At 39.5% G+C, this 23,830-nt stretch overlaps 1 protein-coding gene across 4 annotated transcripts in view; it reads left to right on the forward strand.

The window, feature by feature from the left end:
- Window positions 1-23,830, forward strand: part of LOC134639102 (GDNF family receptor alpha-2-like) — a 65,683-nt gene that overhangs the window by 17,969 nt on the left and 23,884 nt on the right. For 3 of the 4 annotated variants that reach the window (XM_063490149.1, XM_063490151.1, XM_063490152.1), the window contains exon 4: window positions 15,860-16,238. In XM_063490149.1, coding sequence (XP_063346219.1) covers window positions 15,860-16,238 — 379 coding nt within the window. The remainder of the gene's footprint in view (window positions 1-15,859; window positions 16,239-23,830) is intronic. The other variant, XM_063490150.1, reaches the window with a different exon arrangement.

Raw genomic sequence — 23,830 nt, forward strand, 5'->3', positions numbered from 1 at the left:
GGCTACACTCACTTGAAAATTCAGTCATTTTCTTTCATTCAGTTCTGACAGAAATTTCCAGATTATGTTCCTTTTCGGGGTTTTTTTCTTTTTAGCCAAAAGCTATCTGCAAACACTGAAGACTGCACATTTTCCTTTTCTCTTTGCTGATGTATCTTCCTTTGTTTTATAACTGGGAGGTACAAGAAAGACACGCTTTTTGCATAATCCCCTTAGCTTTAAATCAGTAGTGCCTTACTTGTTTTTGAAAATAGGCTTGTTTGATATATTGAAAAAGGGAGACCAGAATATATAAAAGTGCTGGCTTTGATTAGTTTGGAGTTTTTAGAGATGATAGAAAACTGCCTTCCCTGTTTTAAGTACATCTAAAAAATTCTGAAAATGCATACTTCTGCCAAGGCTGCACAAACCTCAAAATTTGTTACTTTAATAATAGAAAATATGACTGAAACATGCACACATGTTTATGGTTATATGAAGTCATCCTGATTTATTATTGGTTTTAGTTTGGCTTTCGATTAAAAAAAATGAAATCAAGCTCATGACAGTTGAATTATGATATTTTCAGTTTATGTTGTTCTTGCACCTCCTATAGGCAAAATACCATTAAATATTAATTTCATCTATATAGCACACATTCACAACAGCAGTTATTTCAGTGCCTTTACATTTTAAGGTTGAGATGTTGCAATATTATACAAAGCTACCCAACAATTCTGTGCAAGTTCGTTGGCTAGGGATAGTGAAAGGCGAAACCAAAAAGAAGAATGTTGCAAAACAAAATAATAACACTTGTCAGACTGGTGGGATCAATAATGGGAGATCGGAATCAGTTAAACATCAAAAAGTATACTAGTAATGCTGCAAGCCTTTGCTCAGGCTTGGCTTCACTTTCTGATGTAAAAAACGTTAGAAAATTAAAGCTAAAAAGGTAATCATATTTATGATATCATAATGACAATAAAAACTATGTCGATATGAGAGTCAAGAGTCATGCAAAGAGTAATGCTGTTTTAGTTCAAATTTAGTAATAAGAGTTTAAAAAGGGGGGGGGGGGCGTGAATAAGGGGTCTTTGGATGTCTTTAGGTCACAACAGCATTAAATTTCACTAATCATGGTATGAAGTACAGAATAACTGAGAAGGGGGTATAACTTAAGAGGGAAATGGAATTTAAAAATACAAAGTGCTAGAACAACTCTAAAAAGTATGTCTAGCTCTATAGCAGGAATTAAATTATGGAACAGTCTAACAGAAGAAATTAAAGAAAGTAACAACATAAACCAGTTTAAAATGAAATATAAAAAACACATTTTTAACAAATATAAGAATGAAGAAAACAGGGTTAACCCAGGGCGGTAATGTTGTTCATAATAGTGTTTTAGTTTGTTTGTCTCATAATTTGTGAATCTGCAAACGTTACCACTCAGTCCTTATTTATATGAAATTAACTATACTGTGGTGGGGCTTGTTTATTTGTTTTGTTTATTTGTTTGTTTGTTTTGTTTTGTCTTGCTTTACTTTTTCTTCATATGTTGTTTGTTTAATTTAAGGGTAAAAGAGAATTATATCAATGCGAGGTCAAATTTGAGGGGGTAGGGACTAATAAGTGTGTACTTCTGCCTACTCCTTTGCAAACAAAAGAATGGAATGATATTTTGTAATGATTGTGAAGGCACATGTTTGAAATAAAACTGAACTGAACTGAACTGAACTTGCAAAAATACCGCAAAGGAAAAAGTAACTGAAGAAAATTGCCATTAAAAAATGAAGTTTTAAATCATTGTAGTGTCAGTGTGTGTGTGTGTGTGTGTGTGTATGAAATACTATTCGGTTGAGTGATAATTAATGGAATTGCGTGTCAATTCCATTAATTAGCTTTTTGATTTACTTCCTCACTCATCCCACTGTTTGGTACTTAATTTTGTTTACTTAAACATCATTCATTTAAAAACTGCCGACATGAGGAGTCATGAAATTGAGTCTGATTGTGGTGTGAGTCTGTTAAAGCATGTGAATGTTTTTCATAAAAACATAAATAAGATATAAATAGAATATCAACATCCAGAATCAGCATAAACATGTGCTCTGTGAATGGGGTCAGCCTACTGGCTGACACTACACATAGCTGTTACATGGTGCTTTGCTTGAAGTCAAACGAAACTCAGAGTTTTGTTTGCTGAATAAAATAACTTAACCAAATGTTTATCAAATCTAGTTCATTATTCAAGCAAGAGGAGCCAAATATAAAAGCACGTAGACTGAAGAAAATTTTCAATTTTAATGAAAAATATAAATATATATAAAAAATTGTGGAGAAATTACCTGAAAAGAGACATGCAGGGTGCATGCATACAAATTGGGAGATACACACAGGGAATCATAAGAGAGAAAAGAGAAAAACACAAAGAAAGTGAAAAAAAAAACCAGTATCCATGGCACTCATGGCCATCACATTTCTGCCATCTTCCTAGTTGTTTGATATTCATGGTTCTGTTTTAATTAGCTTTATTATTATAATTTAGAAACCCACAATATTTGTTTGTGTCTATAATAATAACCAAGTACATATAAATCTGCCTCCGTGTTCATGTTTTTTGATTCAAGCTCAAAGAGTACACAGTGTTGTCATTCAAGTCATGTAGACTCATTACTAATTGTGATGTTAACCACAGTTGGAGGTAGAAATAACCAATCTCAGCTCACACCATGAAAACAGTGTGACTTTAATACATATATAAATTACTATTAGCTTGAGAATTTCCCAGTTTAAACAACGTTAATGTCACTTATGGCTAATTAAAGGTACAGTCATTTCTTTTTTTTAGTTTATTTCAAAAAATAATATAGTACACTTAAATATACATTGATTAGTGTTTAATTATGTCTTCTAACTAATTGATGAATTCTCATAAATTTAAAATTATTTCAGTGAGGAATGACTGCTGGTCTGTGGAACCCATGATGTTGCCCTGCGATCTTGAATACAGTGGTGAAGATAGACATTGTTGTTCCACCTAATCGTGATTCATGTATGTGGCTAGAGAAGATGGTACAAATTTCAATTTGTGTATGGATTTCAGACTTAGGATATGAAGGATCATACCTATATTTTTTTTAATCTTGGAAAGGGGTCCAAAAACACAAAAAGACAACACTACCGCCATCTTAATAAAATCTTATCCACTTCTTTTTTCCTCACTTAAAGCTTCATTTCCTGAACTGAATTCAGGGCTGTAACACTCAAAAACTTTTATAAACAGACTTATTTATTCCCAGTATTATGACAATTACTTATTTTGAGCAAATTAGACATGCGATCCTCACATCTGCCAGACTGCTGACAACAAGCTAGCTAAACAAACAACTGGTTATAAGTTCACATTATTCCAGCTAATGTTAGGCTCAGATATCCTAAAAATCTTATAAACCGTATGATCACATTCTCACATTGTATGAGAGTTTAAGTGTCAGAGTCCAACAATGTTAGAGCGACTTCAAAGAAAGTTTCACTAATGTCGGCTAACAGAGGCTAACAGCAGCTAACAGGGGAAAGAACAGCAGCGCTTACCAACAGAAAAGTTCAAGATGTCCTTAGCAAATCACCTCAGTGTCACTGTTAGTGGAGAAAAGTGAGATTCACTGACTCATTGACTCATATTGGACTACTTCCACAAAGTTTTACAGCCTCTAGAGCAAATTGGCATAGACACATATTGACAGCTGAGGTAAACTGCAAACTGACAGCCTCACTGCAGATGAACAACAGCCAGAGTTATCTGTCCTACAGCAGCTACCGTAGCTAGGATTATGCACCTGAATTGAGGGGTAAAAAAAACCACATTTGACGGCGGTCTGCAAATCACTGACATCTAGTGGAGAGATTTTCCCATACTGTACCTTTAAGAGTGATAACTTGTTGTGAGCTAATTCTTTTTTGTCAAAAACATGATAAAACATGCATGGTTACAAAAAATGAATGAATAAAGAAAGAAAGAAAAGTTAACAGCTTACAAGTCCAACTCCCTTCCTGAAAGAAAATACAGTACAATGCACCTAGACATATTAAGATACAACAGGGACTCATTACTCTATCCATTTTGCTTCAGCTGTTTCCTCTATTCGCTTCAAGGTGAAATATTGGATTTGCTCTCCAAAATCTGTTTAGCCGCAAGCTTTCCTCATTATTTATCATTTCTGAGGGCAGGGTAATTGATTGTGGCACTGAGAGAAAACCACAGGCAAACAGATAAGTAATTACACACTTGTTTTATGGAAATACTTCTCCCTTTGATTGCTAAACCAAACAAAAGTATTCATAATCATGTCTATAAATGTTCAACTATATAGAGACTTGGGGAATATATGATATCTGGTTAGGATTGTTCTCAGATGAGAACAGGGAAATCTACACCCTCCAAGAGGAAAGGTAGAAAATTGAAAAATAATCTCTGCTATTTTAAAAGTTTTTGTGTGGAAGGGAGATAAGGGACATAAGTGGTGCTAGAATAAAAGAAGAATTCTGTACTACTATATGCACTCACACTGAATTAAAATGAAACAGAACATATGGAGACTGTTTCTGCATTGCCCCGAGTGATACCTGGAAAACTATTTCACACAAGCTGCTCCTTTTAATGGGACTGTGTAGTCATAGCCTGATTTTGCATATCTTTGAATGCACATGCAGTTTGCTTGCATTGTACACACAGAGACAAAAAAGACAAAGAGCAAATAGCAAATTTAATCCTGTGGGATCTGTCCCTTGAAATAAGGTCAGTGACTATACTTCTCCCTGTCCATATTTCTTTTTCAGCAACAGTGATGACAATGTACTCGAGTATGGTTTCATCAGAAACACAGAGATGAATTGTGCTCTTCTTGCCCTGGCTTTGCTGGCACTGTGCACCTGCATCAGCAATGTTTCATCACCTTAGTGCTCAGCACAGTTGCATCTCGGGCTGAATAAAGTGTCCTTGTCAACAGCAGTCTCTTTGCTGTGATGGCAGTATGGTGGCATTTACTAAATCCTCCTTTCCTCCGCTGCCATGCACCTTTCATCACAAAAGAGGGATGGTGATTATAGGTTAGTACTAATTTGTAACGTGACAGGCTATAAGCATGCCTCATCACAAAAATGCATATTTTGACTTTGACAGTTTTTGCTGATACTTTAAGGTGGACATAATTATTGCGATGCCCCCTCGAACAAAAGATGGTTGTCAGTCACAAGGTCACAAAGTTCGTCTTGTAATCGGAAGGTTGCCGGTTCGAGCCCCGGCTCCGACAGTCTCAGTCGTTGTGTCCTTGGGCAAGACACTTCACCTGTTGCCTACTGGTGGTGGTCAGAGGGCCCGGTGGCGCCAGTGTCCGGCAGCCTCGCCTCTGTCAGTGTGCCCCAGGGCAGCTGTAGCTACAATGTAGCTTGCCATCACCAGTGTGTGAATGGGTAGATGACTGAATGTAGTGTAAAGCCCTTTGGGGTCCTTAGGGTCTAAGTAAAGCGTTATACAAATACAAGCCATTTACCATTTGAGATTATAGATCAAGTGAGCAGAGGGGTAATTTTCCCGTAGACAACCATACAACTTGACTTCTTTGCAACCAGAGCAGTCTCCCCCTGGTGGCCATTTCTTAGAATGCAGGCTTAAGTCACTTTGATGTTGGCTTTTGGCTGACAGTAAGCTTACTTAGAAAAAAATTATAGTGGGGGGAAAAAAGACAGTATAGTGATCGGATTAATTAAAAATAATGCTTTTTAAATGTGCCAATGAGGAAATTAGGTTAGCAATAAAGTTCTTCCTTGACCTTGTCACTGCTTTAAAGGTACAACTAGTTGTATTTAATGTGACACAGCATAGATTGGCATAGTTTATCTTTCCTCATCCAGCTGATACAAACACGCTCCCTGTCACATCTGTCAAGTTCAGTGTCAGATAGATTTTGCCACATTTTGGCGCAGAGACCAGGTCTGGCTCCTGCAGTCTGGTTTCTGTCACAAGGTATGATACCTCCCCCCTGCACACCTGTCCACATTAAGCTTAAGCAGTCAGGTTATTGGCAGATATTTTTCACTCCTATGACTAATGACACAGGCAATGCTGTCAGTTCAGGGCAGAGGTTATGGTTACCTCATGACGGAGATGATATATTGAAAGGGAGCCAGGTTTGTATAGGGGAGCAGTGGACGTGTTCCTTTGTGGAGCAGGAAAGCTATGGAAAGTATTTTCCTTTGGGAGTGCTTTTGACAGCTTCAGTGAATGCAGTATGGCCAGCATTCAAGTCTGGTGATGCTAAACTTGTATTCTTAACCTGCTTAGTTGGTAGAAACTCATAGTTGTGAAAATGTATGAAAATTTGCAAAAATAAAATAATGATCTGAGCAAAATACTTTCAAGAGAAGTTAAAGAAGGAATATAAGTCCCCTACAGACATGCACTCTTCTGATGATTAATTTTCTATTAATCATCAAAAATTTTCTGCTTGATGTGGATGAATGTGCTTTTCTGGAAAAGGTTACACCACCTTAGCAACCCAGTATCGTGGGAAACTGTGTAATAGACACACTGGTCTACCGGGTCCATTTCACGCTTTGCATCTCCAAAACGTGAAATGGACACGCTTGCAGAAGTTGCATTACTGTATGCCAAATTTGCATTACCAGCAGGGGGAGATAATATATTTAAAGCCGCAAAGTCGCAAAACTCGTATTAAGTACATTCCAGGGTCCTTAATCGTCAGAATCGATTAAGCTGGGGGGGTAATATGTATATAGTGTGTGATTGTGTGTGTGAATGGGTGGATGACTGAACGTGTAAAGCGCTTTGGGGTCCTTAGGGACTAAGTAAAGCACTATACAAATACAGGCCATTTACCATATACATGTAAATATGTTAATAATGCCCTTTTAAACACTTTCCCGTGATTATTTTCATGCTGGCTTGAAATAAAATATCTCCCTCTGCAGATTACTGTAACTTACTGCAAATTCTGCATTTCTGAGGAAGCTGAGGAATCTTGTCCCAGTCATGTCTGATACGGGATTTAAGCTGTTCGACAGTTCTGGGTTGTTCTTTGTTGATGTTTTCATTTCATGATGCTCCAAATGTTTTCAGCTGGTCAAAGGTCTGGACTGCAGGCACGCAGGTTTAGCACCCAGACCCTATTGCTATGAAACCATGCTACTGCAATAGACACAGTATGTGGTTTAGCATGTTGCTCTACTTACCTTTGTACAAATCTGTACGTAACTTTCAGCACCCATGGTGTCCTTCCAAATGTGCCAGTAACATAGACACTGATGCACCCCATACAATCAGAGATGCAGGCCTTTGAACTGAATGCTGATAACAACCTGGATCCTTTTACTTTGTAGTCTGGAGGACACAGTGTCCATGTTTTCCAAAAAAGAATTTCACATTTGGTTTTGTCTGGCCACCAAACCGTTTTACACATCTCCCCAGTTCATTTTAAATGAGCTTTGGCCAAAAGAAGACAGCAGTGTTTCTGGATCATGTTCACATGTGGCCTCTTCTTTGCATGAACGAGCTTTAACCTGCCTTTGTGGATGGCACAGTGAACTGTGTTCACAGACAGTGATTTCTGGAAGTGTTTCAGAGCCCAGGAAGTGATTTCCATGACAAAATATACCTGTTTTTAATCCAGTGCTGTCCGAGGGCCTGAAGATCATGGACATCTAGTACTGATATCTGGCCTTCTCATAGTGCAGATGTGTCTCCAGATTCTCTGAATCATTTGATGTTATTATGTACTGTTAATGGTGAGATATTCAAAGTCCAGCTCAGTGAACCTTGGCTGATCTTTACTTCTGAGAAACTTTGCCTCTCTCAAACTCAGTCATGCTACTGACCTGTTTCCAATTAACCTAATTGGCTGAAAAATCTTGCTTCAGCTGTTTCATTTTTGTACAACTTACTTTTACAAGCCTTTTGTTCTGCCCTTCTCAGCTTTTTTGAAATGTGTCATGGCCAAGATTTTTCTGGAAATACAAACATTTCTGAGTTTAAACATTTGATATATTTTCTATGTTATATTGTGATTGAAAATATGTATTTATGAGCTTTGTAATTCATTGCATTCTGTTTTTCTTTACATTTTGCAGTGACCCTGTGCACAGTGACCCTGTATTAAGATTGTGTTTAGATTTATGTGTCACCTTTAGTATACCAGAAGGATGACTGCATGATGAATGCATTAACAGCTAACTGGGCATGTCTCTCCTGCCATTGTTTTTGAAAATTCCCCCAAACCAAAGTTTCTCAAATTACAGCCCACAGTGGTGCTTTTTATTCACGTTATAAAAATAAGAGAATTCACTTTCATGCATCCACAGTTCATGTCAAACTGTGACAGTTCAAAGAAACTAATCAAGCGTTTGTATTAAATTTCATCTCTTTTGTCATTTGACATGTAACACTGAAAAATATGGCTGCTTTTACGAAATGTTAACAGCCCCGTCAATAATGGTTAAACAGTTCTTTTTTAATTATACTACTGATAGAAGCTGTCAATTCCTCTGAAAAGACACATTTTCTAATTGAAAATCAAAATCTAACTTAAAGTTAGATGTACACAGATTGCCCTAAATACTAATCACGCGAGAAGAAAACATTTGCTATTAGACACCCAAATTTGCTTCTGTGAGATAGAGACTGAAAAAACCCCAAAAGTATTGATATTTTTTCTAACAGGGGCTGCAGTTAGTTTTTAGCTTCCAGCTGTTAACAGAAGTCTTTTTCGAGAGTGAGACAGCTGGGTGCATTCACACATTGTGGCACAAGAACACCATTAATTACTTCCTTAGTAATAATAAGAAATTTTCTCAGAAACTGCATGGATTGGGATTTAAAAGTAACTGACAATGTGAACATCACTTCAGGCAGGTGAGCTGGCTTGCAAACCTCCAGTTTATAAGCTGTAGTATCATAATTATCGTTTGATCTGTCAGTATGTGTCACACAATTCAGTGTCAGATTTTACGCATTGCGCAGAATATGATGCAAGTGTTGTAGCTCGTTCCTTCACTGTGGTCGGTGTGTCTGAATTAAGCTGTGAAGGACATTGAAGTAAGCATGAACCTCTGAATGACAGAATGTCCTCACTTTCCCAGCAATGATAGGGCTCTCAAAAGCCCTTTTGAGATATATCATTGTACCATAAGTTATGCAACAAAATATATATTTCAGCTAATATATAGAGTGGCTGAACAAGTCATTAGGCATGAGAGAAAGTGATTAATCAGTTGCAGCTCTGTTTTCTATGGCAGCATCTGAGCTGAAAACAATTTCCGTGACAGAAAAAAAAAGCTTGTGCTAGAAAATTAAAGGACGTATAGAGGATGCACTTCACAGATGCTATCAGGTCAACAACAACAAAAAGACTGAGTAAATATGCAAGATGTGTAATAACAATATTGTTTAAGCACAATCATCTGCATAATAAACTAGTCATTATTCATCTTACACCTGCTCTGATTTTTTTGCTCATCTGCTCTAAATCTGACTCGAGACAGATTTAGTTTAGCACATCATGAGCAAATCAGTCAATCCTTTACACTTTTCAAACTTTTAATTTGAAATCATAAATTGCCTTACTTGTAAAACATATTAACCGCATGATCTTCAGTAGAAAGCTTGGACACAAGGGTACATCGGGGCTTACATGCACATAAACAGCAGTATGCGCATGTAGTTTTTTTGTCCCTAGAAGGATCTTCATCATCAAATGATAGGGGAAGCTAAGTGAGTCTTACCCTGAGGAAATCTGTTGATAATCAGTTTTCTATCCAAATCCAATCCTCTTTAGGTCTCTAAGAGTTGGGTCCTAAGTAATAAGAAATGCATACTTTCCCTGTTCTAATCAAATTCTGCTTAGCACCACGGGGAATCTAGCAAATCAAAGAAAGAGGGGGGCAACAGGAAGACACTTTTTTATTTGTTTATCAACCCACACTTACCAGTAACAGACAAACCAATGCTCCAGCAAGTTCTGCTAGTTCAGAGAAGGAATCTGCTTCTGCTGATATAATTGTTTTAAGGACACTTACTGTACCTTTCAACCTGCTGATCACTATGCTGATTAAACCTGCAACAGATAACGTTCTCTTTTCTATACCAATACCGGCTGTGTACATTGAACCAGAGCTGTGTTCCATAATCTCTGTTTTCTCAGTTACAACTCCAAAGACCTGTCCTCAGATCAATATGACACCAGGTGCGAAGGTGGGAGATAGAATCCCCTCTCCAAAGCCCAGATCACACACAGGATGCAAAGATATCATTGACCGTAACTGTTAATATGCTCCTTGTGAAATATATTCTGCTCTCAGTGACTCGGTGGTGAGTTAATTAACTTATTAGGAACAGAGGGTAGCAGCGAATCCTGCACTGAGAGGTCCCTGCAGGAATTAAGTTTAACATCCCTTAGTTAGACCTTGTAACTCTCTGCACTAAGCCTCTCACCTCTCGGCTCCGTGGGCCTACCATCCAATTAAATCCAGAAAGCTGTTTCTACAGCTGAGGAAAAAGGAACGGGGCAACAATCCTGCTCAGCATGCTGTTGAAATGTTTGACATTTTCACATTGTCCTCATACAATCACTATTAGTTACACAAACAATAAGTAATGGTGGGTGAGGTGGGGGGTGTTAGAATGTATCTTTGCATGTGTTTGTTAGTGAAAGATTTGTTTTGTGCACGCTTGCTGTTGTGCCTCCGTGCATATATATTACTTTGTTTATATGCTTCATTATTCTGTGTGGATTTTCTAATCAGTTCACCCTCAGTCCAGCCAGAGCTTGTCTCTCTCTGGGTCAGTAATGAGAGTTGTTCCAGGCGCACTTATCAGATGCCCTTTTTAATAGTCAGCGTTTTATTAACAAGTCAGAAATAAATAACAGTAAACAGAACAATGTTTCAGTTTGTTAGTAAGTTTTGTTATTGCCTCCTTGTGTGCTGGCAATGACGAGACAAGAAGATTCTTGATACAATATTGGCCAGGCTGACCTAAATACACTTTTGTTAGACTTGAACAAATTCTGCATCAGAGCCAGTGAAGACTAAAGGAGGTAGACTCAAGGGTCACTGAGCGCTTTCACACTAGGAAACGTCACTTGAAGGCAACAGAAACATCTCAAGGTAGTGCTGCTTCTATGTGATTATACAAGATCTCCTCTTTTTAGCAATTTCTCCATGATACCAGGTGAAATTCAGCTGATCCGTAAGAATGATGACATCTACACGTTTAACTTGGCTAAAAGGGCTTAGGGAGATGATGTTGTAGATTTGGTGCACCATCTTCCTCCATATAGAAAACCCCACTGCGACATGGAGAATAGAACTAATGACTGATGAGCCCTTTGACACAGAAATGCTTGACATGCTCCTCGGGGTCCAGACTAAAGACTTCCCTAACAAGCTCTCACGCGCTCACCCAGGGCTGTATTAAATCCAAACTTTGGCACCTTTCCTAATTACTGAGAACATACCCAGAGCCAAGAGCTTCTTGCTAACCTGGGCTGAACTTCCTTCTGCAGCGTAGTGTCCCTTGAGTATAGGATGATATATGAAATGCAGAATTCAAATTAGGCTGACGGAGAGCAATTACTGGGGAAAAAAGATCGCTTCCTCTTTGGGGAAGAAGTATCAAAATCGTGATACTGATTACACGAATGTTTTACCCACTTCCTTGCATTTATACAAGCTCTGTCCACTCCTTGTTCTCTCTCTCGCTTTTTATTATGCCCCTTTTTTCTTTATTTCTCACTGAACCAAAGGTCTTAAGTAATTTTGTTTCTCTCCATCTGTCTTCCCGTAGATGTCTTCTATCGCACATTTTATCCCCCTGCATCCTTCTCTTTAGTCTTTTCCTTATCTTTCCCTCTTTGCCCGCGTGTGCTATACGTGCAGAAAGAACGGATGGTTGTTTCCACCACATTGCCATCAGTGGAGCCTTGTTTATGATGCCCACAGTGTAGAGATCCTTATTAAAAGCCCATTAACAGTCAAACAGCAAGATCGCAAAGTGACGACAGCGCTTTGAGAGTTTTTGACAGCAAACCGGAGCACGACGTCTGAGGCACACGTTGTTTACGACACAAAACAGTCATTTAAAGATGATTTCAAACGTTTGCATCCCTCAGTTCAATTTAATACATGGCATTTGTCCTCCACTTGTGCGCTTAAAACATCCCCACAGACACGATCGTGCAGCCAGAAGGCAGCACAATATTTACGACTTGTTTTGTCCTTAATGACACTGATTGCATTTCTAGTATCTACAATAATAATCAGCCAGTGCAACCCATCCACTTGTCTGTCATTCAGTTGGCGTCCTCGCTCACTCATTAATGTATGGTACGACAACTAACAAGGTAAGTTAATAGATAGGTGTTGATTATTGTGACGGTGAGAGCTGTTGATTGCACTGCTGATGGGCTGGGTTAATTATTCTGAGCAAATGCCACGCATCTCTGCTGAATTAGGATGACTTAATTGAAAGCTCTCCAGCCTGTCTCTGTAAGTGGCTGTCCAATCTGTTATTCTCTGTCCTCCCATTTCATCTTTCTATCTGTCATGATCAGCTCCTGTAATCAACTGCTCAAGCCTTCTCTTCCCTCTTAAAGCTTTTTCCATTTTTGTACGTCTCGTATCATTAGCTTATCAACATCTTTCGCCTCACATTATAGCAGAATGTGTTTGCTGAAAACTTTCATTGTAATGCACTTGGAAAATCAATTATGACTCTGTAGAACAACACTGAAACATTTCCCCTCCCATCTTCAACTCGATGCTTCCTTCCTCTTCTCCTCCCGCTCTTGCTATCATCCTGTTTGTGTGTAAGCACGTCAGAGCCATCAAGTGGGCTTCGTATCTTATGTTCGCCCCAGGACATCTTTTTGGGTTGTGCACTAAATTCAATCTCAGTTCCCCAATCAAAGGTAGTAAAAAAAACCCTTCCATCGCTACAGCCTCCAAAGCGGCTTCGGCCCTGCTTGGTCAGATAAATCTTAGTAGCTCATCCTTCTCCTATTTTCTTTTCATCCCGGACCCCCTCAGTGGCCTACATTAAAGCCTGGAGATGGCCAGGAGAGATTTAGGAGTTGTAAACTCCCAGTGTAATGTAGCCTGAACCACTAGAAAGCCACCCCGCTAACCTCTCCCCCACCCCCGCCCCTCAGGCCCTCTTCAGCCAAGCTTGGCTCAGCTCTTGTTTCATGTCTCAGTATATTCACAGATCAACTAAGTCACATAAGTAAACGATCTGAGCGCAACTCCGTCTGCCTTTCAGTCACTTAGACTAACAAATAGTGAGGGTGCTATGCTGTCTGACATCTGCTGAGGAGTGTTTATCCTCTCCCCTTTAGAGAGTGCAAAGATAAATAAGACGATTCAAGTATATTTTAATATCGGTTTGTCGGGTTAATGCTTTCAATATTTGAACAAAGAAGAAAAGCTTTCCCCCCGGTCTGTGACAGATACTGGTAACGACAGCACTGCTCTGAACACCTACATCTCTTGAACTCAGGACATCTCTCTTAACACCCGGACCGTTTATCAGAGTGCCTGCTACATTAACCTTGATTCATCTAAATGAAAGCCTTGGTTAGCTGAAAGCTAGATTAAGCGTGCTTTCTTCTTTCTGTGATGAACGCCTGATATTCTACTTCTGTTATTCTTCAGTGACTGTGAGTTTTGGTTTATCTGATGTGATCTGAAACGACAAAATCATTAATTTGGTGGGCCTGCTTATTTTCCCCCTGTGTCGCGATGTGATTCTATGTATCCCCATTGCTAGGATTGATAATGTGCGATGCACCACTTGGAAACAACACAAGTTCTGTAGCACACACCTCTAAAATAAATGGTCTTCTTCCTGCTCCGGGCTGTCTGATAGACACAGAGTGAGATTGGTTCTGCTGAATAAGAGATGAATCTCTCTGAGTGTCACCAAGCCGCCACGACCTCTGAAATATCATTATCTACAGGGTAGGCAGGTTAACTTCTCTAATATACCCTGAATACAAGAGAGGGGTGCCACAAGTGAACATGAACCTGCTTTATTACTGTTATATCTCAGAAAAACATGGGCTTTTTTACCGCAACTGTGGTATATGCAGTATCTGAGGACATCCTCCTAACATAACTAATGTTGTAATCTTTTTTCCACATGTGATGATGACCAGTGATTGCACTGTCTTAGTTTCTGATGACACTAGAAATAAATGAGGGGACTCGATCTTGGATTAGTGGATTAAGCGTGAAGGGTTTACAGCAGTCATTTCAAGTGCTTGAGCTTACCATGTCTTGAGCAGATGCTACAGTATTTACTCCTATTTCCCACTCACATAAATAAAAGCTCTTGTCAATATTTTCCCAGGGACGCCAGCTTGCTTTACATTTCTCCATTAAACTAATGAGTATGATAGAAGAGTCCTTGTTTGCTACATTTGTTAAATAACTTAAAATTGTAACTATTATTAGTATTAAATTGAGGTAAATATTGTGATGTACTAATATGATGATAATCGCGCCATGCTGTTATCTAGAAACAGATAATTTATCCATCCATTTGGAATCATGTATTAATTTATTCATATTTCACTCAAGGTCTGAAACAGACTAAATCAATAATTCAGTTAGAGTGAATGGGGCTGGCTGCTAGTATCCCTCTGGTGGCTTACTGTTGGTAGGAGAACCAGAGGAACATAGTCAGAGATTCAAGGATTATTGTTTTGTTTGTTCATGGTACTTTGCAGCCAAGCCAAATCTAAACGATATCAGATTAATGATGTTGAGTCAGAGGCTCAGTGGAAAGATTTTTATTCCTCTCAGTTCTCGCACAGATGCTTGGTCAAGACAGGTAGCATACTGGGTAATGCATTAGGGCAACTGTGTCAGAGTACAAGTAAAATCTGAAAATGGGGACATTTAATAAAGCATTTCTTTAAAACGCAAAAATGATGGGAAGCCCGAGAAGCCTCGAGAAAAATAAGTACATCATCACCAGTGGGTTTCAGCTTTTCCACATCCAGTCACTCTGCTGTTATTATAACGAAATGCTACGGCCATAAAGCAGAGAAACACGTCAGCGTGGCTCCTTGGCTTAATCATCCTCAGTGTGTGGTGTTACGGACAATCGGTAATGTCTTTGTCAGTAAGAGAGCACTAAAACTGATGATGATTCAGGCTCAGAAGAAATTAACAGTCACACTCACAATGGGATCCGTTCTTGAAGACTTCCAGCTCAAACCTTTCTTGACCCTATTACAGTGGAAACTCCAACAATTATGCCCCTCCCACCCTTCAGAAATTTTAACAAATCCCATTGGATACAAAGCCGTCCAGTGGGATTGGACGCTTTGGCAGCCCAGTTATGCTTGACACCCTCACTTAAGATCAGTTTTTCAGCTGCCACGGTTGAAATCTCTCAATTCTCCACTGCTGTCCTTACTGTTTGCCATTTAACGTGTCATTGTGAGAGAGTGTGCGTTTACTAAAATATTACAATCTAAAGATAAGATGTATGTTTTTTGTTAATTTAGTTTGTAATGCATTTCACAAATGCATTTTTATTAATGTTGTGAGGATACCTTTGTGTAAATGTGGAGCTATAAAAAGGTGACGATTCTTTCAGTAAAATCATGTTTTACTAATAAAAATATTTTTTATAAATTTGCAGTGACATGACGTGAAGGCTTTTACTTCTTTTTAATTGAAATGTTTTCTACCCAACGACAGTACATGTGACACTTAACATCTTTTAACCATCGAAGTGTAAATGTTTTTTCTCTTTGGGCTCAATAAACTGACAGAGTTCTCTTTCTTGTATTTTTATGAACAGCAGCCGTCACAGTGACCCAGAAAGGTTTCCACTGTCCTGATACAGAGAGGGACTGCAACCCCTGCCTTGATGCAGCCAAAGCATGCAACTTAAATGGGAGCTGCAAGAGGCAACGTGCTTCTTACATCAACATATGCAGCAAAGCAGACTTCAAACCGGGAGAAACTTGCAGCAGGAAGCGCTGCCATAAGGCCCTGAGGACTTTCATAGACCGAGTGCCCAGTGAGTTCACCCACCGGCTGCTCTTCTGCCCCTGCCAGACTACAGGCTGCGCTGAGCGACGCAGGCAAACAATTGTGCCCGACTGCTCCTATAAAGATAAGGAGAAACCCAACTGTCTGGAGCTACGGAAGGTCTGTCATCAGGACCCTCTGTGCAGGTGATGGAAACAGACAGGGTTGGGGTGGCGGGTTTGGTTATATATAATGGCCAGAAGAACATTTTTCTGTGCAGTATGTGGCTAGTGTTAGAAGTGCTGTGAAAAAGTATTTGCCCCCTTCCTGATCTTTTTTTCTTTTGTCACACTTAGATGTTTCAGATTATTAAACACATTTTAATATTAGTCAAAGATAACCAGAGGAAATACAAAATTTTGTTTTTAAATAATGATTTTATTCATTAAAAAAGCTTGCAGTCCTGTGTAAAAAAGTAATTACCTGTCTGAATCAAGAAATCATTTAAATAGAGCCTGTCTGACAAAGTGAAGCAGGCTAAAAGATCTCAGAAAGAAACACATCATGCCACGTTCTAAAGAAAGTGAGTCATTGACATCTATCAGTCTTGAAAGGGTTACAAAGTAATTTCTAAGCCTTTGGGACTGCAGTGAACCACAGTGAGAGTCATTATTCACAAATGGAGAAACCGGTGAAGCTTCCCAGCAGTGGACGGCCTTCCAAAATTTCTCCAAGACGACGATCGAAGATCAGTGACTCATCCAGGGAGTCACAAAAGAACCCAGACCAACATGTAAAGAACTGCAGGCCTAACTTGCCTCAGTTAAGGTCAGAGTTCATGATTCAAAAATAAGAAAGAGACTGGGCAAAAATGGCATCCATGGGAAAGTTTAAGGAGAAAACCACGGCTGACCAAAAACAACACAAAGCTCGTCTCACATATGCCAAAAAATATTCTGATGAAAATATTCGGTGGACTGATGACACAAAAGATGAAGGTTTTTGGAAGGTCTGAGTCACATTCATAACAAATCATTATAGGAATAGTCAAACATGTTGATGGTAGTGTGATGGTCTGAGGCTGCTTTGCTGCTCCAGCACCAGGAAGACTGCAATTGCTGCAGTTGAAGGAACCATGAACTCTTCTCTCTACCAGACAACCCAGGATGTCTGGCCATCATGTTGTGCACAGCAAAGATAAAAAACACACTGGCATGTCCACCTCTGAATTGCTTGGTTTTGGAGTGGCCTAGTCGACTGAGATTCTTTGGCATGAACTTAAAAACATCGTTCATGCTTGAAAATCCTTCGGTGTGGCTGAGAACAATGTTGCCAAGAAGAGAGCCAGTTATCACAAACGCTTGATTGTAGTTCTTGGTACCAAGGGTGGCACAAACAGTTATATGGTTTAAGGGGCAAATAGTTTGTCACACAGGCCCAAGTAGGATTGGATAGCTTCTTTCCTTTAAAAAATTACATCATCATCATCATTTGAAAACTGCATTTCGTATTTACTCAGTTTATCAAATATTAAGATTTCTTTAATGATCTGAAACAATAAGAAATCGAGTAGCTCTGTATATGGATGAGGATACATGTATATGTGTTAGCAAACCGGCTTTGGTTATTTGACTGAAAGATCTGGCTCATCTGGTTCATAATAATAGTAAATGCATGGACAAGTAAAAATGAAGCGCTGAATTAGTGCGTTGTTTTTGACAGCTTCTTCTGTCTTCCAATGCCATATCTCAAAGTTTTGTTTTTCCTTCTGCCCTACTTTTATCCAGTAACACAATTAGACTTGCTGTGGCTATTAGATGCAGGATGAAGATGTGAGGCAAAGTTGGAGGAACAGTGCTCAATTAAGCTGAACAAAACATTAGTGGATCACTCTGGCTGCGTGGGGCATCTATTGGATTCAGAGGCCAGATTCAATTCACTTCCACCCAGCCGTGGCATGTTTCTTTGTGTTAGTGCCACTGAAAGCAGGTGAAGCACAACAGTTGTTGCCAAATCAGCTGTCAAGCTCTTTTCGTTCTTTTTTTTAACCTCCGCACCGAGTGCTACATCTGGCCATCAACAAGCTTCATGCCCAGCCAGTTGTAGAAGTACTCTGAATTCATTTGTCTAATAGAATAAAAAATTCCAGTAATTTTAAGCATTTAAAAACTCATTTATGAGCCTAATGGGGTTCAACCAATCATTAGACCCTTGAAAGCTCACTGCTAAAAATAATACTCGTGATATGAAAATTAACAGAAGGGAAAACTTTTGGCTACTTTTTCATTTCCCAGTGTGACAAGTGATTAGGCAGCTGATAGAAGTCACTGGCAGTTAGCGATGGGTCCTGAAAGTGCACCAAGTCTCCTTCCAATTATATTACAAGTGAAAGTCGAAAATAACTGGTTTGTTATCTACTCAAGATCCCTGAAACTCAGAAACCGCCTTTTCTTTAAAAAAGTATTTTTTTTAAATAATTAATGCTTTAATCTTTCAGTTTTTGTGTCCGAAACAAATACCACAACATTGAAAAAAATCACTTAAAGCATCTTTAAAAACCTCATCCGCTAATCTCCTTATTAAAAAATGTCGTAGGTGTGAAAGTCAAAGTGACACACTGTTTTTCTCACTTTTGGGAAATCTCGACACACGCGTTTATATTCTTAAAAACAAGAATGATACCATTGCAAACATTGAAATTAGTCGAGCTAATGACGCACAGCATTTTTGGAGAGCAGCATTTCTCTGAACGTTCGCTTCCAACCTTGTTCCTCAGAGGTGAGCAGCCTTCGAGTCGAGTGTTAATGGCAAAAACATAATTTCTCTCCACCAACACTAAATCCAATCGCGCTGTTAAAGTAGTGAAAGTCTATCACCTCTCCTCCAATTTATGATTGTCTCGATAATTACCTGCTTGCCTGCTTTGTGTAATCTGTTTTCAGGCTGAGTTGCTTTCTTTGACCTTTAGACCCTGAGGTGTCTGTGCTGTGTGCCTCCTTATTGAGAAAGATGAAATAGAACGTTAAAGCTCATTATCTGTGGCTGCGTAATGCCCCACCGAGGTCAACAGCTCGATGAGCGCGTACGCACTCACACAGCGTGGACGCACCTGTGTATCGACAGAGCAATTCAGGAGCTGCACATGCACACGCAGATCCCCGCGCTCGCGTACAACCAATTTGAGCTTGAACGTAATTCTGATAATCCACTGTTTGTGCATTCCCCTGCAGTGAATAAGTGGTGCCATGCAAGAGAATGTCACTACGATTCAATTACAGCGGGCTGACACTGTTCTCAAACTGGTGCTCTGTTTTTTTCCTGCTGTGGGATGTCTGTTATCACGCCATCCTGCGACGTATTCCTCTGTCTGTTGCATGATGTCACATGTTACAGGATCGCTATATGTCCTTAAAGACTGTGGAAACATTTAGCTTTTTTATTTGATCTGATAATTCACTAGAATATTAAGACATCACCCTCTTAATTAACACTTGTTCAGTCGCTCTCTAATTTACTATTATCGAGTATGCTGTATAAGCAGAATGATAAAACTACTTTGTCATGCTAATGAAGACAAAGTCCCCAGTTTGCGGTATGTTTTGTGAAATCCTGGTGATAATCACAAATGAACAGTCTTCGAAGGAGCCCTCTTTTTAAACACAGAACGCAGCAGTGCATCGGCAGAGGAAACTTTCATTGGCTCCCTTCTTCCCTCTCAGAGATTTGTTGATAAAACCAGCGGAAGATCACTCAAAGACAGGCCTGTGTTCCCCGGGGATGCCTGTCTGACGCCAAACAGGGGATGTGCAGCTAGCCCAAACCTATTTCGTTTTAACACAAGGGACAGTTTGAGTGAGGGAGGAGGGAGAGATAATGAGACGGAGAGAGGAGGAGGAGGAAGAAGAGGGTCTCAGAATCGATTTGGGCCGCACAACTATACTGCAGCAGGTTGGAGGTCAGTGGTTTGGTCACACGGCTGTGGATCTCTGCAGCAGACTCCACAGGCCATTTCAAATTCAAGCATAGCTCCCTGAAATATACTCTGCTAAAGAAGGGTCACAGCTCAAAACACACCCTCATCTATTTTATTATTTATTCTAAACTCTTAAAGACTGTAATTTCCTACTTTACACTTATAAAAAGCCCTCAGCTACTTTATTTTTGGAGTTTTACCTTGAGCATGTTGGATGCCAAATTGGCGACGATTTTACCTTTGGAGACTATTCAGATCGCTGCAGGTGGAGCCTAGAGCTCAATCAAACAAAGACTAAATATTTGAAAAGATTTCAAATAGCTAATTTTGGCTTGGGCTTAGATGGCATATTGCTCTGGAAGATTTCCTTCTCTTCCTCGTCTCTGAGGAGGCAATTGTTGACATACCCTGGGGCTGTAGATGGACAGAGAACAAGCATTAAATGGAGCAGCTCTTATTTCTTACAGCTTGCTGTACTTCCACCACAGTTATTACATTATTACCTTCCATAATCCTGCGCAGGGAGACAAAAACAGATTTTTTCCCTATTTCCCTTGCTTCCTCTCCTCTCTACTTCTCCACCTTGTGGTATCGCAGTCCTTCCTGTGGATCCAACAGCTATTCATTTGGGACTGCCGAGTCCTCAGAGTGACAATAGGCTATATTTGGATGCACTGTTTTGGGGTACTGTAGTGTGTGTGTGTAAGTGTGTGTGCACATGTATTCATTCAGAGAAATTCCCTGTCCATTTCCATGTCACCTTATGCAACACAAGCTCAATGAAGCCCATCCCAAAGAGCACTGAGCTGTGTATGTGTACTGTATTGATTTTCTAGGGGATCAATGCAACACTTTTATCTTTGATTTATTTCCCCTGGTCTTCAGGCTCACTGGGTGCTCTTTGATTGAGTTCTTTGGCCACTGGGTTTCAAAGTGGGCAGCAGAGAGAGACAATCGATCCCTGTACAGGTAACCTGACCCAGTTTGAGAGAAATAGTGTTATCAGTCTACTTTTGCTTACAGAAAAAAAACAGGGTATTGCATCCTCCCCCCCTCTCACACATACACACAGAGCCCTGAATCAACAGTCTTCTCTGTTGCATCCAACAATTCAAGCCTCCACTGCGGGAGAACAGTGTAGGGGGAATGACTGCCCCACATGGCATTAACCCGAAGTTTCTGAGATGAAGCTGAAAGAAATCGCAATGCTGTTGCCCTTTTATCTGCAGTTTTGCTCTCACACATTCACTCATATACACCTTTCTTCTCTTGCACTTGTGAGGAACCTCACCATGATCCCTGGTCTCTAATCCTTAGCTTTCCAGTCACACGTAGGTCAGTTCTGCAATTTTAATAAGCATCCAACACGTATATGCGTGGAAGCTGTTTTCTCTGAAAATGAAGTAATACAACATCTACAGGAATAGCGGCCACAGAGATATAATAACTATTTCTCAGGAAGATGACTACTACAGTGTGTATGGGAATATGTATGTATGTATTAATCTGTTAAATGGTCCATTATGTTCACATTTATTTGGTAACTTAGCTTTCTCCTCCAGATGCTTTAAAGCTAAAACAATTAGCTGAAAAACATAAAATCCCTCTGAGGTAAGTGGAGCAACAAAGTCTGGTGATAATTCTCTGTGGCTTTATCACTACTCCCTACCTATTTACTCCAGCAGTTCTATGTAGTTAAAGCAGTAGCTTTCTAGAACACCAACCAGCATGATGTAGTTTTCATATTATGCTACTTTCTGGTCCACTTGGTGTCTACTTGTTAGACATTCAAACATGGTGGAGATATTGTGATGGTCTGAGGCTGTTATGTTGCTTCAGGACCTGGACGACTATAACTGAAGGAATCATGACTTCGGCTTACGACAGAGATCTGAAATGCAGTTTCATTCACCTCTGAGTCTCTCAAAGAAAACAAAATGAAGGCTTTTGAGTGGCCTAGTCCAGCGGTCCCCAACACACGAGCCACAGACCGGTAGTGGTCCGTGAGTCGTTTGGTACCGGGCCACAAGAGTTGAGGCTCGGGTGTGAAATTTATGGTTTTCAGGTTTGTTTTTTTATCTAAACTCATTTTCCCTGGGTTTTTTCCCGTGTTGTAGTTGTGTGTCTTATTTTGGAAGAAATATTTACGCGTTACCATAGTGACCAGAGAGCATTAAGGGGCAGAGAGGAGGATGTTACTCTCAATGTTGTTGGCGCATTTCAGGAGGACGCTGCTAATAAAGTTACACAATTACACAGTGAATTAGAATGTATTATTATATTTACAAAATACCACAGTTTGTGTCTTGGTCGTATCATTTTATTTTGTTGTATTTATCCGCGACACCTTAAAGGCCGGTCCGTGAAAATATTGTCTGACTTTAAACTGGTCTGTGGTGCAAAAAAGGTTGGGGACCGCTGGCCTTGTCAATGTCTGGAGTTGAAGCCAACTCCAGTGTAGCTGAATTAAAATAATTCCCCAAAGAAGAGCAATGTGAGTCTTTCACAGCACTGTGAAAGACTCACATTGGTATCTCAAACACTTGAGTGCAGTTCTTGCTCCCAAGGGTGGCACAACCTTTTATTGGGTTTTTGACTTGAATAGATTTGAATAGCCATGAATAGATTTATTCCTTTAATAAATGAAGTTATTGTTTAAAAACTGCATTTTGTATTTACTTGGATTATCCTTGCCTAATATTAAAATGAGTTTGATCTTAAACATATGCTAAACAATAGGAAAGCAAGAAAGCAAATACTTTTTTCACAGCACTGTACCTTGTAGTGTAGGGGCAATAACAAGTTTCTGCAAAAACAAAAATAGAGGGTGTGCAGATAAAATTGACATTTCTTTGACTGTGGTGGACTGTGGCCTACTTGCCACTATAGAAAGTTTAATACTTAAGTGTATACAGGATTGATTAGCTGTGCAACAACACTCAAACTAAAATAGAAGAAAAAATACTTAATGAATGAAGCAAGGCAGCTAAAACACCTTCTATGTAAGTTTTTATTCTGTATCATTGTATCCAGTGTTAATATCTAATTATGACTGATATTGCAGATTTAAATCTAAATCCAGTCTTACAGGTAAAACTAAGGTTAATCTCTTTAACACTACTGAAGAAGAAAGGACTGACTGAGCTGTCCTCGCTTTCCAGAATTTTTCCCACTCTCAACATCTGAGGACAGCGTATAAAAGCATACGCGTACACAGAAGATCTTCCTTACTTATCCTCAAAAGTCTGGGCTCAAGGCAATACCTGGACTCTTTCTTTTTTCTGGTAACATTACAAGCCATCGAAGTGAATGTCTTTTCTGATAGTGTTAAGCTGGCTTTGCAAGCAAAGCGTGTGTCAATTGGCGACCTTTTCCTTGTGCATAGTACAGTTTGTGGCTTTAATCAGGCATCGGCTTCAGCGGATACGTGCTTAGCTTGCTGGATACACATGAGAGCACCACAAGGAGTGAAAGAGAAGTAAAAGAGAGTATAAGAGAGTAAGAGAGGTAGAGGGAGCGAGATGGGGGACTCAGTGGAACAAAAAGAGTTGTGCATTTCATTCCAATGTATGGATTAGTAAATGCATTTACTTTCCTAATTCTAATCTCGGAGGGAACATGGTATAACGGAAAACTGTAGTGATTACTAAATGTTCTCGGACCAGAGAAACTTTCCATAGCTATAAGTACAGTCGGGGGAAGTAACCCTTTCTTGTGTATGAGCTGGAGATGATTATATTGCTTGCAACTTTGCTTTAAGGCTCCTTTTTAGTTCCTCTTTCGGCGTAGGTACTCCTTGAGTGTGCTCCTGTGGTACCATATCTA

Source organism: Pelmatolapia mariae, linkage group LG12, assembly GCF_036321145.2.
Source record: "Pelmatolapia mariae isolate MD_Pm_ZW linkage group LG12, Pm_UMD_F_2, whole genome shotgun sequence".
Lineage (NCBI taxonomy): Eukaryota > Metazoa > Chordata > Actinopteri > Cichliformes > Cichlidae > Pelmatolapia > Pelmatolapia mariae.